Source organism: Pholis gunnellus (genome assembly GCF_910591455.1).
Source record: "Pholis gunnellus genome assembly, chromosome: 3".
Lineage (NCBI taxonomy): Eukaryota > Metazoa > Chordata > Actinopteri > Perciformes > Pholidae > Pholis > Pholis gunnellus.
Window position 1 is genome coordinate 22,465,227 of NC_136529.1, and position 17,764 is coordinate 22,482,990.

Below are 17,764 nucleotides of genomic sequence, written 5' to 3' on the forward strand. Positions count from 1 at the left end.
TTTGTCCTCCTGTGATCGCTGGTGAGAAGACTCTCATTGAAAAGCAGGAATTTATGGTCAAGCATCTGTTTTCCCAAACAATCGCCATCAGCCTGGAAAGCTTTTAGCACACAGGAATCCAAATGGGTTACACTTTACCACAAAGATTTATTTCCTCATTTAGTTTCCCCCCTTCCTTTTTTCATACCATGTCGATAATGGTTTTAGCTTTTTACCCCTCGTGCCCTATGTTTATATTTTTCGCTCACTGTTTTCCTCAATTTCTCACTCTTTTTTTTTTTTTTCTCTTCTCCAACCGTTTTATAACCCCCCTGCGTCCCTTTCATTTCACTCCTTGGCCTTTGAATCTCCTCTCACCCTCCTTGCCCTTCTTACAACCTCTCCCCCCGCCTTCTCTCTTTCACGCACTGTTTTCTCCCAGGCTCAATGCAGGCCATGAACAAAACTCGGCACATCATGGAGAAGGGCGGCACACATTTCTCCAACGCTTTCTCCACCACGCCCATGTGCTGCCCGTCCCGCTCCTCCATCCTGACGGGGAAGTATGTGCACAACCACCACACCTTCACAAACAACGAGAACTGCTCCTCACCCTCGTGGCAGGCCCACCACGAGCCGCATACCTTCGCTGTGCATCTCAACAACTCTGGCTACAGGACAGGTGAGCGCCGCAAGTCTGGAACAGGTATACTTTCACTGGTGCGTTGAGCCGCTGGACCAAAATTAACACACTGCTCGCCTGTTCCTCACTCAGCCTTCTTTGGAAAATATCTGAATGAGTACAACGGCTCTTATGTGCCCCCTGGCTGGAAGGAATGGGTAGCACTGGTGAAGAACTCTCGCTTCTACAACTACACCCTGTGCAGGAACGGAGTGCGAGAGAAACACAGCGGTGTCTACTCAAAGGTATTTAAACACTCCACCTGAGAGATATAACACAAAGTGCTTTTAGATTGCTTTGAGAGATGTAGTACTCTCCACGGTTTAAGCAGAACTAAAAAAAGCATCACCAGCATTTGAAAATTCCAATTTTTGTCTTTGCAAAGAAACGGTCAAATGGCATATTAAGTCCATTGTGGGTCATTGTTTAGATACACTATTGTCATTGTTTTTATATACTAGTTCAGGTCAGTAATGGGCACTGGCCCAGCATAGCACCGAATGCTCTTTCCCTCCCTCTGTCACTCATCGAGTGCCTGATGGACAATGTCTGCTCGCTCTGCAGGACTACCTGACAGACATCATTACCAACGACAGTACCAACTACTTCCGCATGTCCAAGAAGATGTACCCTCACCGTCCCGTCATGATGGTCCTGAGCCACGTTGCTCCGCACGGTCCAGAGGACTCCGCCCCTCAGTACAGCTCTGCCTTCCTCAACGCATCACAGCACATGTAAGAAAAATGATTACGCTTCAAAACTCTTCCAGTTGGAACTGGACTGGCTTTGCCCATTTAATGTGTACTGATTTGGTTCATGTTAGACAAAGCAGACAAAACACAAGGGTAGGTTTTTATTTTATTTTTTACAATTTCACATCCACAGCTATTTGCTTGCGTATGAGTCATCCACACGTTCAGGCTCCCTTTTTATTCATTTGACCCAGAATGACACGAATTCCATAATCTCAGCTCGATCTTATCTTCCTCCGCCTGCGGTACGCTCTTGGCAGCTGAGCCCTTCTCCACGCACAGCCCGTGTTTCACTCCAGTATGTTCGGCTCATGTGTTGTTCACATTCGTGTTATCACTGTAAGCGCTGCTAATTTGTACCATTTTGTCAGCCGTGATTAAAGAAAGGCATGCATGATGTGTGTTTAATGCATAGGTAATGATCCCACAAACACACACAGACACACACACAACACTTCAGCCATTGTCTTCCTGACCCTCCATACCCCGCCTTGCTGTCTAGTGCTGCTGGCTAATGGCGGGCCTGATATTGGCCCCCAGAGACAGATCCAAGGCCAGTAATGAGACTGCCGTTTCTGCCCCCTCCTTCCAACTCAGACCTGTTCTCCTGCTTTGTCTAATCCCTCTAGCATCATTAACCTGTGCCACGCAGGCTTTACACACAGAATATTCTGTAAATTCAGCCCCAGTGTCTTTGTACAAACTTTTAATTGCTCTTTCTCTATAAATTTGCTCTCCCTCGGGTGATGTTTCCTGAGAGCGCTTCGGTGGCTATTTTTCTCACTCCATCTCCCTCCACTCTTATCAACCAAATTAAGAGAGAGAGGCTGTAAAAGTCCCGCACTCCTCTGGTGATAAACCTTCTCCTCACCCTGGCTCCTTGCAGACACATCTTCACACTACATTAGAGTTTCCACTGTGGGACATTAGCATTTTTTTAAAAGTCGAATCGATTAGCTTTAAACGTTAAATATATTTTCTTCTCGGATCCCATTAGCTATTTAGCAGTGTTTATTCTCAAATAATTAAAGTTCCATATGGCTCGGAGTTAATTATTGATCAGACTGTGCTCACTGTGTTCAGTCCTATCGATTGCGCCGCTTCGCATTTTACATGGTTTATGTAACCTCCAGTTTAGCGTTGCATAAACAGTTTTCTTGCTACTTTTGAAAGAATAGGAGACATCAGCAGACACCGGCAGAGGATATTGCTGTGAATGCACAATGTAACTGTACACACACTGGTACATTTTTCTATAATCCAATTTACAGCTATCGTATAAATGCAAATGTAGGCTGATTTTCTTTACAAAAATTAAATGTTAAGTCAGTTTGATGTTTTTCTACCTCTTTCAGAACTCCCAGCTACAACTATGCCCCGAACCTCGACAAACACTGGATCCTACGCTACACAGGAGCAATGAAGCCCGTCCACATGCAGTTCACCAACATGCTGCAGCGCCGGAGGATGCAGACCCTGCTGTCTGTGGATGACAGTATGGAGAAGGTAGGCGGACATGCAGGCAGATAGATATATACTTAAACACAGAAACACACACGGACACTTAAACACACACACACACACACTCACACATTCCATCTGACAGTCTCAAGTCCTGTGAGATCTGTGCCTGTTCTGAGAGGGACTGTGTAATATATTCACTGACACACTTGGTAAATTGTTCAATTGCTTTTCCTTGAAACTTGCACAGGGGACTTGAGCTATCAAACATGAAGTATAACTTTTTACACTGTGTGAGTGTTCAATGAGTTATATGCTCTTCCGTAGCTGTACAACATGTTGGTGGAGACGGGGGAGCTTGACAACACCTACCTCATTTACACCTCCGACCACGGCTACCACATCGGGCAGTTTGGTCTGGTCAAGGGCAAATCAATGCCTTATGAGTTTGATATCCGTGTTCCCTTCTTCGTACGAGGACCTAATGTGGAGCAAGGGGCCATGTGAGTGACACAGACTGCTACTTTTCCTGTTATTCATCAAATATTATCATCTCTAGATGCTGTGTTCCAAAATTATATGTGTGAGATTATTGACATTGTGATACTGTTTTTCTAAAAGAATTCCAATACAAATATCCCCTCATTCTTGCTTCACTGCAGTAATCCTCATATAGTGTTAAACGTCGACTTGGCACCAACTCTGCTGGACATGGCCGGCCTTGATATTCCTGCAGAAATGGATGGCAAGTCTATCCTCAAGCTGCTGGACACAGACAGGCCAGTCAATAGGTGAACACACCACACATTTATTTTACGCAGTGTCCTGGCATTCAGCAGACATTTCAAGAACGACATTTATAACGTTGCAGATTAGATGGCCATTTGCCAAAAAAGCAATTTGCCCTGGACTTCGTAAAGTTGTACTTGACCTCTGTTTTTCATGTTTTTCTTGGACATAATGAACAATCCAAATATAAATGTATAACACTACTTTCTTTTTAATGCAACACAAGGATGGCATTTGAAAATGGAGAGCGTATTTGTTCAGTGCAAACATCAAAGAGTGGTGTGACAGGATGTTTTTTTCTTTCTTTTAAATCATTTTCCAGGTTCCAGTTGAACAGGAAGGGTAAAACATGGAGAGATTCTTTCCTGGTGGAGAGAGGGTATGTTTTATTGATTGACCTTCAGCAGCACATGTTCTCAGTCCAGGCATTGTGTGCTGGTGACATCAGACTCCTTGTCTTTGGTTGGTTGAAAAAAAGAAATATGCATTTGTTTTCCTGTTCTTTCAGGAAGCCGCCGCACAAGAGAGGGGAGGAAATGGCCCAGGAGGAGAACTTCCTGCCAAAATACCAGCGGGTGAAGGACCTGTGCCAGAAAGCAGAGTACCAGACCTCCTGCCAGCAGCCAGGACAGGTACCTGACCTGCAGGAGCTCAGAGAGAGAGGTTATTAAAGTTTCAGGAGAACAACATGAGGTGTAGCTCATGCAGGGTGATAATTAGCAATCTGTTTGACAGTTTACTGAGTATAATATGCAGTCATTGTACTCTCAGGGTTCAATTTGACTTCAAAGTCTCTCTTTTAATCCCTTAAAATGAGGTGTGCTAGGTGTAATGTGTGCGGGTGTGAATAAGTGGCAGAAATATGCTTATTTCTGTGTAGCTGAGACCTGTAGTGACTTTGTGTACGGCGGGAAATTGGGAGTGTCTGTGTTTGCTTCTGGCCACAGACGCAGAGGTAACGATTATTGATTGTGCATAAAACATCAAACTTTCAGAGTTTACATTTAATCAATTGTTATTATAAGTGTACGTGTGTGAGGGAACCGATGCTTTGGGCTAAATTAAAAGACTCAATGGATATTTTAATTCATTTTTATCGCTTTTTCAGAGCACCATTAGAGGTATGTGTCGGGTAATTTGAAACCCAATTTAAGTCAATTGGTTTCTACGTATCAAAAATGATGCTCTGCTGTAGTTAAAGCCTAAAGACCCAATGTCATGAAACTTCCTTCTGCCTTGTTTCAGAAGTGGCAGTGTGTGGAGGACCCGACTGGCAAGCTGAGGCTGTATAAGTGCAAGGGCATGGCTAGTCTCTATGCTCCACGTATGCAGGCTCTGATGGCCAGCGGGGCCTCCCACGTCCAGCTGTCTCCCACTTCTGACTCCGACAGCTGCAACTGTGACGACGTGGGATTCAAAACATCCGTCCTGAAGAGGAAGAGGCTGCTCACCAAGAAGAGTAAGTTCCTCTTGTCACTCACGTACACCATTGTTCTGGTGGTTATTAATAGATCTGATTTTGTTCAGAAAGACACTCGTGCTGTACTTTGACATGTCCTTGCAGTAGCCTACAAAGCCTCGCCAAACAGGGCCATTAATCTCAAGCTAAAATAACCAGCTTTTGAAGTATTCATGAGAGGAGGAGCATGTGTCGGTGCTGCCATCAAGTGGTGGACTAGAGTGGACAAGTGAGTCTTTAATCACAGGGCTTTGAAAGAAACAATTACAGAAGATTGTAAATTATACCTGGAATATGACACGGAGCTCTTGTCTCATATCATCACTATTTTCTTTTGTCTTCACTTGTCTACATCAAAAACGAATCGCTGTTTTTCATCTTACTCAGGTCCCTCTGTGTCGTCTTATTCAGAGATAAAATCCGGCAAGACTGTCTCTAGGAAGCGCTGGGCCCGCTCTGTGTCGTTTGAGCTGGATGGTGACCTGTATGCCGTAGACCTGGAGGACGGCTACCGGCCCCTGGGCTCCGGGAACAGCAGCTGGGCCACACACAGGAGGAGTGGAGAGGGGGACGAGGAGGACAACGATGAGTTCAGTGGCATGGGGGTCACAGCCAAACCCACCGACAGCAATAAGACCACACCACCTGCTGCTCTTAAAGTCACCTACAGGTACTTTGGCGTACATCTGTCTGCATTAATGTGGAATCTTTCTCGTGATAGATAAAACTTAGACTGCACATGAGTCAGAGTGGTGCTATTATGTTTGGTTTTTTTTATTCTGCAGGTGCTCTATTCTTATGAATGACACAGTGAAATGTGATGGCGGCCTCTACAAGTCTCTTCAAGCATGGAAAGACCACAAACTGCACATTGAGCATGAGGTACTGCTGCATTGTTAAATTGAGCCCATTTCACAGGTTGTTAGTAGCTCGTGGTATGTAATGGGTGTTTGCCTGGCTGTGTGTTTGTTCCCACTGTGTTCAGATTGAAACCTTGCAGACCAAAATCAAGAACCTGCGTGATGTCAAAGGTCACCTGAAAAAGGTGCGGCCAGAGGAATGCCAGTGTAACACACCACCCAGGTGAGAATGTGTCCGAACCGCACCAGTCGCCTGCATGTTGATCTAATTGCATATGTGACAGCTGTTTTTTTTTGTCTTTACAGTTATGTCCTCAAGAACAAAGAAGCGTTCAGGCTCAATGCAGGGCGCATGCACTCAGTCAGGTAAAGATATACATTGCTTGACAATTCTTTGTTTTATTTCCTCTCGCAGTCTTCACTGTATCGAATTTTGTTTTGTTCTCATCAGGATGCCATCAAAGCAAAAGAGTCTGTGGATGCAGAAGGACCAGAAGCGCAGAAAGAAACTACGTAAATTCCTCAAGAGGCTCCAGAACAACGACACTTGCAGCATGCCGGGCCTCACCTGTTTCACTCATGACAACCATCACTGGCAGACAGCCCCCTTCTGGACAAGTGAGGAATAACGCATGGCTGTAAAAAGACATTTGAAGAATATTATTGAGGGACTTTTTAATATTTTTCCAAAGCAGGTATGGTGAAATATATTTTTGGGACGCTATTGTAATACCTCTTGTTTTCCATTCTCACCCCTCCCTTCCTCACCCACTCCCTCCCTCCCTCAGTGGGTCCATTCTGTGCATGCACCAGTGCCAACAACAACACCTATTGGTGCCTCAGGACCATCAATGACACACACAACTTCCTGTTTTGTGAATTTGCTACCGGTTTCCTGGAGTATTTTGACATCAACACTGACCCATACCAGGTATGTCATATGTACAGGCTGTACAATACAGCAGATACAGAAATAACTTCGCCAATAACAACTATAAAATGATTCCACGACAGGATTCATAGTACATTCCTGTGAGCACAGGGGGTACAATATTCCAAAGTCTTTTTCCAAAGCACTTGCTTGACATTTTGTCCTTATTATTCCTGTAGCTGATAAATGCTGTCAGCACCCTCGACCGCAATGCTCTGAATGCAATGCATCAACAGCTCATGGATTTACGGAGCTGCAAGGGACACAAGCAGTGCAACCCGGAGAAGGGTGAGTGGAACGCCTCCTGAGACAAACATGGTTGATTTTAGTGTCTCCAGTAAGTTCAGACTGAGACTTATGTTACCTCTACTTCCTTTCAGGAGGAAAGGAGCGAAACTACTTCAGCGAATACAGGTATTTTCTTCTTCCTCTTACAGCACAGTTGATTACTTTTACAAACACCGCAGATGGAATACATGTTACAGTTTTAGCTCGGCGAGGTTACAGCCTCCCTAGTGTGCCTTTTGGTTATGTTTGTTCTTTCTGCAAGTCATCTAGGGGAGTCAAGAAAATAAAATACAGAGATGTTGTGCTGAATTTGAACCTTTTTTCAAGCTGGTTCCTTACTGTTGTCATCAAAGCCTTTTTAGACTTTTGCAGAAGCCAAAGAGGGCCAATATGCCAGCCTGCTTTTCAGCTTCTGCTGTTCCCTTTTTGTTATGAAGCCTAATTGCCTGTCTCTGCTGTGTGTGTGGGGGTGTATGTGTGTGTGCCTGTCTGTGTGTGTGTGTGTGTGTGTGTGTGTGTGTGTGTGTGTGTGTGCGTGCATACATGTATGTGTGTGAACCTGTTTGTGTGTGTGTCTGTGTGTGTGTGTGTGTGTCTGTGTGTATATATACCTGTGTGTTTGTCTCCATGCACGTGCATTTGCTGTGCATGCTTCAGGCCAGTTCATCGTCGAAAGAGGCCAAAAGTGAAGAAGCCTTCCTCCAAATCAATGTGAGTTTGTCATAACCCATCTGTTCCTTTGTAGTCAGCCAAGCTTTAGTCCTATCTCCTACCAGATTATTTTCAGCTTGGTCAGATGACCCAGCAGCATGCCCCCCCCCCCCCCCCTCTCCTATTTACTGTAATTCTGTACTCCTATACTTACAGTAATCCTCATGTACCTGCATTGCAAAGTGCCATCTTCTTTTGTCATTCCCTCACTCAAGTCAAATTCAATAAAGCAATGCAGGTGTGACATTGTCTCGTTACGTTGTGTTCTCAGTCCTGTTATTGTCATTACTTACTTTTTGCCTCGCACTGTTGGTAGGGACAGATCACAGCTGGAGACATGGTTTCCAGTGAATGTCACATTTAACTCACAGTATTTGTCTCCTCTGCACAGAGGGCAGATTTGGGAAGGGTGGGTTGGGTAACCACCCGCATCCCTCAGCCCACCACATCGGCCTCCTCCGGCGACAGGAAGTGGAAGGGGGAGTGCAGGCAAACCCTAGGACCTTGACTACACTTCGATGGACCATAACCCTGAGATACTACTTCACTCTAATCTGGGTTTTCATTTTTGAGAGAGCTGCTCTTCGTAACTCTAACCCAGGCAAAGGAGACGCTGAGACTGAGAGGACGCTTAAAGACTCTCCAATTTGTCAGTTCTACCTTTCGCGCACATTTCACTATCATCTTCTGTTACCCCTCAGCTGTCAGTACCTTTAACATTAACAGGATGCTGTGAATCACGTGGGACCGTTTGATGTCCACTGGCCATTCTGTCTAACAGTACTGCTTGTACATAGTATATATCAGCTTTAATCAGCTTTCTTTCTTGTCATACGGGACTGGGCGGAAAAAAACGTGATGAGTTACATGTCAACTCTGCTGCTACTCAACGGTGTCATGGCCTCATGATGTCTCTGTGGCGAATGCTGATTAGCTAAATCATTAACGCTCGGAGTAACAACAAGACGTATTTTTCTTTCTCTGCACCAACGTGTCTGCACCATAGACTGTATGGTCTTCGCATGAAAAGTGGTACGGACTTTTGAATGGCCGACAGGACTCTCCGCCATAATCTTTTGTATTATAGTTGATCTTAACGCCGATGAATGTCCTTTTATGAAGCATCATCTTCCTCAAAGCTGTGAGATGTGGGGTGACTAGATATTGCCTGCCTTCATCCAACCCCATCCGGAGTCAGCCACACCCTGAACAGGCATACAGTGATCACCATCTCACAATGATGCAACCCAAACCTCCAGAATATTTGACCACTGGCAGAATGTGTCATTAGTGAATGCCATTTTACTCCTTTGTGTTGTCAGTACCACACTGTAGAAGTATCCAAATAGTGTGTTCAGCTTGCTATACATGGTGCTACAGGATAACAATACGGAAGGAAAATGTTGCTGTACAGTACAGTATGTATTTGAATGTATGTTGTGCAATTAATATAAATGTTTACAATATTTTTTATAATACTGAAGAGGCAGACCTCCTTGTATGATATGGGGTGACAAAAAAACAGACTTGTGGGGAGAAATGTAGCTTGAGAAATGTCATTGCCCGGAACTTGTATGTTCGTCCTTTTCTTATTTACATCAGAAAAGCACATAAAAGGGTTCACTGTGAAGAGATGCGCCGTGTACGTTTAATGGATATATAGTTTACTCTGTGCCAGAGAACACAACAGTGTAATACTTATCGATGTGAATTTTAGCTACCTGCTTCTTTGATTTTTTTTTTTAGCAAATATTTCCATAGACCTGAGCGCTGATAGTAATTGTGAATAAAGTGTTGTTTGACCATTACCATGAGCCGACTTTTATTCTGAAATTTGCATGGTGGTTTGTGTTCCTGTCCAGCAGGTGTCTCCATCTGCTTGTCCACAGGGTAACACCAGGGTAACAAGGCTAGCTGCTAATAGTGGAAAGATAAAGGTCATTCATTTCTATGTCAAATGTAGGGTAACCTGCCAAAGAGCTGCTTCTATGACTGTTGTGTTTAAGTATCTCGTGATTTCGACTTTCTATCATCATTTCGACTTTCTACCATAATTATGACTTTTTATCTCATAATTCTGACTTTTTAAATAATAGTTATTACTTTTTATCTCATAATTATTACTTGTTAACTAATAATTACTTTTTATCTCATAATTTCGACTTTCTATCTCGTAATTATGACTTTCTATCAGAATTATGACTTTTAATCTCATAATTTCGACTTTATCATAATTATGACTTTTTATCATAATTATTACTTTTTATCTCATCATTTCGGCTTTCTATCATCATTTTGACTGTCTATCTCATAATTATGATAATTTCGATTTACCATGGGGATATTTTTTATAATCAAGTCTAACTTTTCATCTTTTATTTATTTATTGTGCTGGCGGAAATGGGCTTCCATAGAATAGAGAGAGGGGGGGCAGACTGGGTGACCCCCCCTCATCCCAATGACTCACGTGCGGAGGCGGAGACTCCGTATCGGATCACCACCGGGAGGACCGTCCCGTACTCACTCGTCGGACCCGCTGCGTGTGCCTCAGAACATTTACCTTCATCCCGACAACACCGCTTAAACACAGTTTTCTCCGTCTGGTTACTTCTTGTTTACAATGTGAGGAGAATGGCCGGAACAAGGTAAGGTGAACTCTCTCACTCTTTCATTTAAAAAAGGGACACAAAACATTTAAAGCGGAGAAAGTTACGAAGCTAAAGCTCGATATCACTCCGCCGCCGACCGCTCGAACGAGACCACGCTGCTCAGCGGACAACACTGTTTAAGCACTTTACAGTGTGTGTGTGTGTGTGTGTGCGTGCGTGCGTGCGTGCGTGTGTGCGTGCGTGTGTGTGTGTTTGTAGTTTTAAAAGTTCGCTAAATAGAGGGAAATTCAAGAGAGTATGTATAAAAGGAGTCATTTAAAACTTAAATTTAATTTTTTACAAGTGGTGTCGCTATTTTATTTACTTTACGACACAACGTTTCGCAGCTCTGAACAGCTGAGCTATGTTTTCTATGAGACACTGTGTTTGACACCGTTTAGTATGTGTAGTAGAGTCACATTAGCTGAAGAGTATATTGATTCTACTGTCGCTGTTATTCTATCACCACCAGCCCCGTCTTTATATTGTTTTTCCTAACCCTTTGCTGTGGTGAAGAGACCAATAACACAGACAGAAGGCAACAAACGTCCCACAGCCCATTTGTTGCTCCCATGTTGTTGTTTTTTACTGGTGGAAGGTAAAACTGGGGCTCTCAGCTTTTGGCTCCTGGTTTGATCTCCACATGTTGACTTTCTTCAGCATCTGCTTTTACTGCATTCAAACTTTTGTTTAGCTTTTGAGACAGATGGTTTTGCTTGAGTCCTCACAGACTATTTAAAGCTACTGAGATGTATGGGATAAGCTACTTTCAGACTTTTAATGGCTCTAGCTGAAGTTTTTGGGAGAGTCTTTGGTGTCTTAATATTCCTCCTCCATATGCGTGTTGAATACTGGATATTGTTGGATTAAACAGCCCACACAGATGTAATTTGCATAGCCTGGAGCGGTTACTTTGGCACGCCAGGCCCAACCTGACTTCCTGGGTGCAGCAAGTTTCGCCATCTTCCTGCCAGCTGGTGCTCGCCCGAGGACAGCGTGGTGTTGGTTCAATGCAGACGGGGTAACTTCTCTATTTATCTGTCCGGCACTACATCACAGACAGAGAGGGCAGGGTGGCCGGGACGGAGACAATGGTCCGTTCCTTAAACACGTCCTCCATTCGTCTTAGCTTGTCAATGTGAGCAGCAGGAATCACAATAGGATGCTTTTCTGACTGTTTGCTCTGTTGGCTCACTAAAGTCGACGGGACAACAACGTGCGTTTACCCCAAAAAAAAACAACCCAGATGAATCAAACCTGTGTGTCCTTTAACGAGGACCAGGCAGGATGTCCACATGACAGACGGTGTGACAATGGACAAGATTGTTTGGAGAGGAAGTGATTTTGAAGCTTGTGCTCCGGTGACAGCGGTTTGTTGTGTGCTGTGACATGTTAATAATATGTGTGGGACATAATGCTTCAAATCATATTTTAAAATCTTCTCTGCTTTCTGCACTATAATGCTGGTTTACGTCCCTGTGGATCGGTGCTCTTAACGCTCCACACACACACACTTTTCAGCCGACTTTGTGATTCTTCGCCATTTGGCAAAAACACATTGAACTGTTACTGTGCAGCCACCGTTTTCAAGCCGTTCCTCTGCAGAGATTAAAGGCTGGTTTTATTTCCCACACGCTGGCTTGAACCTGATCGTAAGAGTGCTGATCAACACTCGCGAGCATTACAGGCGATAATAACTAGTGGGATGGTCATACGGATGAGTAATCTGCTTCTAAAGAACAAGTCTGTGTAATTGTAGTGAGCTGTCAGTGCACAACCTAAAATAAGCTCGACACAAATGTAACAACCACATAGAACAGAGTCATTATACACAGAAATGTAACACTGACACCAGTAAAGGGTTTTTTTCGCCCCTTGTGCAGTGTCACAGTTATCGCCCTCTATTACGAACTTAAAACTGTTGTTTGGAAACATTAGTCTTGTCGCTACGCTGCTGATCCCCAGCGATGGCCTCTTAAATCATAATCCACCCCTGCTGGCCCCCCCGGGGGGCCCGTACTGACCCCGCGTTAACATCTTCACCAGGCTGCTCTGCGCTCTGAGGCCTCGGAGGGTTCTGCCGTCTGCACCTTCACTTCCTCTAGAGGACAATCCGGACGTTTCTTTCCTGTGCGGCTCCTCCGGCCGGCCACTCGGCCCTCTGGGATTACGCTGCGGCCTCGTTTGTCTTGTCAGCAGGAGGGGAGGATTCTAGGGAGGGGGGGGGGGGGGGGGGTGGGTTGGGGGTGCTGCTGCTGGTGGCAGGCAAGCAGGTCAGATACTCGTAGTAAATGTTATTCTGGCTGCGAAAGAACATGTCTTCATTTTCTAGCATGTATGACCCTGAACGAGCTGACGAGATAACGTTTGGACAATGAATGTTGGGGGTTATTAAGCACAATTACATCCTAATAGGCTCACTCGTTTCTCTTGTTTGGACAAGCGACCCCATTGTTCCTGCTCCGACAGCTGGTGCACTGGACAGAAAGGCCGGCCTGTATGCGGTAAACACCCTGATCCCGTCCTCGGCGTCTCCCGCACATGTTCGCTCTCGTCCAGAGTCTTATGTGTGACCTGAAAATTCCCCCCCCCCTCCCCGCTCAACCAAGGAAAGGGGTGGATTCAAGGAAAGGACGGGTACTTCTGTTTGGTCAGGCTTAACCCTATAAAAAGGGAATTTATTGACCCTGTTGCTGAGCGGTGTCTCAGACAGACAGCGACTGTTCAGCAGAGCAGTAAAAGGGGGCCGGAAGTTTCCCGGCATTTCTGCTGAAAGCTGCGGCATTTGTCGGAGCAGGGGAAGACAATACTCTCCATACAGAAGCCTCAGAGCGCTGAGCTTGTAGGCAGATTACAGCGACGGGTATCTGAAGTAACGTTCCAAGACCGCCAACACTAAAGCGTCCTGCCAGAACCGGCGACGAGGTAGGCACTGTTATCTCACATCGCATGAAGAATCAGTTTGTTGCAGCGGGGTTGGGGTGGGTGGGGGGGGGGGGGGGGGATTCACTCGGGCCATGTCAAATCGCTAGTTGGAAAGCAGCATGAGAACTTTGCTGAACGACCTTGTGAGGTCCAGTCTGATCGGTGCCAGTGGAGAGGGGGAAACCGTCTCTGGTTCTGGATCATGGCAGCTGTTTGAAGGAGGTCACCCCAGACCTCGCATACACATCCCAAGCCCCCCCCCCCCCCCCCTCCCCCCAGCTCTGATTGGCTGCGGTTCCCCCTGCTTTGGAGGCACCACAGAGAGTTCTCGTTAGAATGAAGTCTGCCTGTTGATCTGACAATAGTCTGCATTGTCCTGATCCATCGCAGGCTTCAGAATAGGGTGCATTTCACAGGCTTTGTAATGCATATGACCGTGAGTCATCACAGGACATTCCTGTCAACTAGGTAACCATTTTTTTCCCCTTTTATTCCCAGCGAGCCTACAGATTCATGTATAGCGAGAAACTGTCGACTACTGCAGCTACAGGGAAAGTCTTTCTGACGTCTCGATCTGATCAGTGTGTTCATGTGGCTGTCTCTCATGGGCGAGCAGTCAACTTTGTAGTCCTTCCTGCTGAAGACAGAGTATAGACTGTGCAGAACGCATCAAAGTCCACTTTGCATTTTTTCACCACGCCATGCTTTTAAAATACACCCCATGTCCAACAGTGGCACGCTTTGTTATGAGCCTAGCATGTAGCACACAGACCAAAACTGGATCGTCTGGTTCTTGCAGGGGTTTTTTTCGCAGCGTGCAGTCACTCTAGTGACTCAGAACTGCTGATCACGCTGTTCTCAGTTGATACCAGACAACATTGAAAGTGTATTTACTCATCTTCAACTCCCCCCCCCCCCCCCCCCCCCCCCCCCCCTGTTCATCTCCATCCTCCCATGCCAGCCTTGTTGTCTCTGCTGGGCATGTGGATGTCTGGCCGTTTGGTCTTAAAGTGCGTTTACCTCTCCTCCCCTCCGTGGTAGTCTGCAGCCGGCGTCGGCTCACAGAAGGCCCGCTCTGTCAATGGCGTTCGTGTTTTTTCCGTGAAAGACGACCCCCTGAGCTCGTTTGCCAATGTCAGTACACGAGGAGTGTGGAACGGACACTGACAACTGCTGCTGAGAGGGGAGGAGGGGTGAAGCAGAGGGAACGAGTATGACTCTTTTTTTTATTTAGGCCATGTTCCCATTAATGTGGTTCAATTTGGAAAAGTGTTAATATGTCAACGTTACAGGTTTTCTATACACATTAAAATGCAAAAAAATCTCTGTTGTTTCAACATAATATCAGTGTTATCATTGACAAATCTATATAACATATATATATATATATATAATAACTATTAGTAGGTTTTTGAAAGTCTGCATCATCCATCCATTCAAGGTCTCATTGATCAACACACGTTCTTGTCCGTTGATTTTTTTTCACGCCCCTTTGATCGTCTGAACTCCTCCGGGGCTGCACAGGAGATTGATAAACTTTATCCGAAGGCATAGCAGCCCCACAATGCGCAGCATAGAGTCGATAGAATGATCTACAGTACAAACCTACATAAAGTCTGACCGGGGGGAGGGGGGGGGGGGGGGGGGGGCAATAGAGTAGACGAGACAGGCAGAATGCAGCCCCGTGGGTCTGGTTCACAAAGCACATCACTGTTAAAGTCAGAGGACAAGATAAGTGTACGGCATCCTAAACCCCGAGCATTCACTTTATGAGTGGGGGATGGACGCCGAGTTGCCTCCCAGAAGTCCATTACTCTATAACAGACTCGGCTGCCTTTTATGCAAGTTTGTTTGTTGTTAAATTAAATGCAACACACACACACACACACACACACACACACACACACACACACATTCACACAGTGACCAATAGGCCGTGTTCTACCGACCTCTAACCCCGGTGACACGGCAGGAACGAGAGGTGTCAAACAAAAAAGGGGCGAAAGAATGTGTGTGCGACAGGTGCAGGGCTTTCCCCCCCCCTCTCTCATCTGAAACATGTGCACCCCCCCCCCCCCCCCCCTGATTGTTCTGGAGCCTATCCTGCACAGAGACGACCCACATACACCTCGTCCCAGAAACATTTAGTTCGGCGGAGGAGACTTCCAGGAAACAAACACACAGGCCTTTTGCAGAGGAAGTATGCTCCTTGATGAGGACAAAGTTGGCCTCCCATCAAACCTGATTCATGTCATCACTATCCACAAACACCACCTGCAGTGGAAACGTAGAGGAGGAAGCCAAGCTGACCTATCATAATCATCAGATCACGTCTAGCGTCGCCTGGTTTACGATTACTCACGGCTACTGGCACCGCTGCCGAGCACTCGGTAGTCGGTCTCTGTCTGTTTTACAATATTTAGATAAGCAGGTTGCCGAGCAGCCATGCTGAATAGACTTTGCACATGATTTATACATAATCAAACAGAAGTCAGCTTAAGGCAGATCGTCCCTTCTATTGTATTGAGTTACAGGCCTCTGCTTGCCCTCGAGAGAGCAAATCACCACAGGTTTGTCTTTGTTACTATATTTTTTAATAGCGTTGTACCTGTGCGGCTAGGTGAGTTTAAACTCCTTCCTCTTCTCTCTGAGAAATGACTTATTTCACGGCCAGTATCTGAGGAGAGAGGACGTGTGATGTCTCTAAATAGAAAATGGCAGGTCTGTAAATATATACCTGCCAGCGTGGACCTTGCACTTTTTTTTTTTTGCTGTGTCTGGTGAACAGAGTGCTAAGATTTCCTAAATGAATGGCGGGCCCTGTGTGGGAGCTCAGCCTGCCTCGGGCCCACAGGGGACCGTCACAAGCTCAGAATAGGCTGTTGTTGGTGAAGGTCAGAGGTTACCTTACAACAGTCCTGCTTGCTAAATGGGAGCTGATCAATTCATCTTCACACGCAAATATATGGACACATTTAATGCAGTTAAACCCCCGTTTGGCTCAGTATCTGAAGGCGTCCTATCCGTCCATCAGAAATGCCACAATGGCACTGAAGCACGTAAGCTGCATTTCAGTTGTTACTACATTATCTGATGAAACACTGCTGCCATAGTTTATTCGAAACTCTATGCTACACAGTATTATTTATCTCTTTGATGAAATCAAACGACCACTCTGGTATTTTGAGTTTGTTTTGGAATCTAAAGCTGGACAATGACACAAGGCATCTCGTTGCCCTATTTCTAGTGACCGTATTGTCCAGTCCTCTGTGTTTTCCAATGTTGGGGGGGGAAAGTACTTTTTACTCTTTGGCGTTTGCTTCGAAACAATGGGGCAGATTCCATGAGCTGTATTCTGTTGTTTCCCTCACTCTGGGAAACCGCTCAGTTAGTTATTTTTGGAGCGAACTGTAAATTCAGTATTTCTCCTTCAGAAGGGAGAACTCTGGCCCATTGAGAAAGGGAGGAACTAACTAGATGGTTAAGAAGAGGTGCTTGTGTGCATGTGTGTGTGTGTGTGTGTTTGCATTGGCCTCATGGTCTCTGTGGCAGGCTCTGTTTGCAGAGATCTTCTTTTTTACAATTTGACAAGCTTTATTTTTAGTCGCTGTGGAATACCAATATGCTGCTGAAGCATCTTCTTGACCCAAATGGGAGACAAAGACCCTGTGTGCCACGCGAGTGTTATTACGCACAAGAGCAGAGAGGACATTGTATTTCCAAATGTTTCAAAGCTGTGGGCAGTTGTTTTCAAAAAATGAATGATAAAACTCATGTGAACAATGGGTTAGCTGAAAAACTAGTGCAAAAATAGATTCATTCGGGAAAACCGATCCTGTTTATATTCAAGAAAGTCTTTTGTGAACTAAAAGTTACTATTAATGAAAAGAACCTGTAAAATCCTACTGTTCCTGTGGTCGCTGAAGGCAACCCGGTTCTGTTTTAGCACAAACCCCCCAACACAAGTCTGCGGCATGCAAGTCTGCTTCAATTAAACTGAGTTTCCCCAGAGGTAAAATCAGGTGCTGTGTCCTTCAGTAAAAGGACCGTGTGTGTGTGTGTGTGTGTGTGTGTGTGTGTGTGTGTGTGTGTGTGTGTGTGTGTGTAGTAAGTTAATTTTAGTCCAACATAAAACATTTCTGTTGGAGTTGCGCTTTGCTGAGCAAACTGCATTCCAAACCATTTATGAACATTTGAAGCACGTGGCAGACTGCCTCGGTTACTTGAAGTGCTGCTCTGTACTTTCATGTTTGCCTCTCTATACCAGGGAATGACCTGC

At 45.3% G+C, this 17,764-nt stretch overlaps 2 protein-coding genes across 3 annotated transcripts in view; both read left to right on the forward strand.

Moving 5' to 3' along the window:
* Window positions 1–9,631, forward strand: part of sulf2a (sulfatase 2a) — a 31,706-nt gene extending 22,075 nt beyond the window's left edge. The window contains exons 4-22 of the mRNA XM_079186516.1: window positions 422–661; window positions 755–906; window positions 1,226–1,395; window positions 2,769–2,919; window positions 3,202–3,377; window positions 3,537–3,665; window positions 3,986–4,042; window positions 4,172–4,295; window positions 4,909–5,122; window positions 5,534–5,792; window positions 5,908–6,004; window positions 6,108–6,205; window positions 6,289–6,348; window positions 6,434–6,600; window positions 6,771–6,913; window positions 7,093–7,201; window positions 7,294–7,327; window positions 7,859–7,912; window positions 8,304–9,631. Of these exons, the coding sequence (XP_079042642.1) occupies window positions 422–661; window positions 755–906; window positions 1,226–1,395; window positions 2,769–2,919; window positions 3,202–3,377; window positions 3,537–3,665; window positions 3,986–4,042; window positions 4,172–4,295; window positions 4,909–5,122; window positions 5,534–5,792; window positions 5,908–6,004; window positions 6,108–6,205; window positions 6,289–6,348; window positions 6,434–6,600; window positions 6,771–6,913; window positions 7,093–7,201; window positions 7,294–7,327; window positions 7,859–7,912; window positions 8,304–8,334 (2,465 nt within the window). The 3' untranslated portion in view covers window positions 8,335–9,631. The remainder of the gene's footprint in view (window positions 1–421; window positions 662–754; window positions 907–1,225; window positions 1,396–2,768; window positions 2,920–3,201; window positions 3,378–3,536; window positions 3,666–3,985; window positions 4,043–4,171; window positions 4,296–4,908; window positions 5,123–5,533; window positions 5,793–5,907; window positions 6,005–6,107; window positions 6,206–6,288; window positions 6,349–6,433; window positions 6,601–6,770; window positions 6,914–7,092; window positions 7,202–7,293; window positions 7,328–7,858; window positions 7,913–8,303) is intronic.
* Window positions 9,632–10,450: 819 nt separating this feature from the next.
* The window catches only part of arhgap46a (Rho GTPase activating protein 46a), a 29,344-nt gene continuing 22,030 nt past the window's right edge, over window positions 10,451–17,764 (forward strand). For both annotated transcript variants that reach the window (XM_079156893.1, XM_079156894.1), the window contains exon 1: window positions 10,451–10,557. In XM_079156893.1, coding sequence (XP_079013019.1) covers window positions 10,544–10,557 — 14 coding nt within the window. In that variant the 5' untranslated portion in view covers window positions 10,451–10,543. The remainder of the gene's footprint in view (window positions 10,558–17,764) is intronic.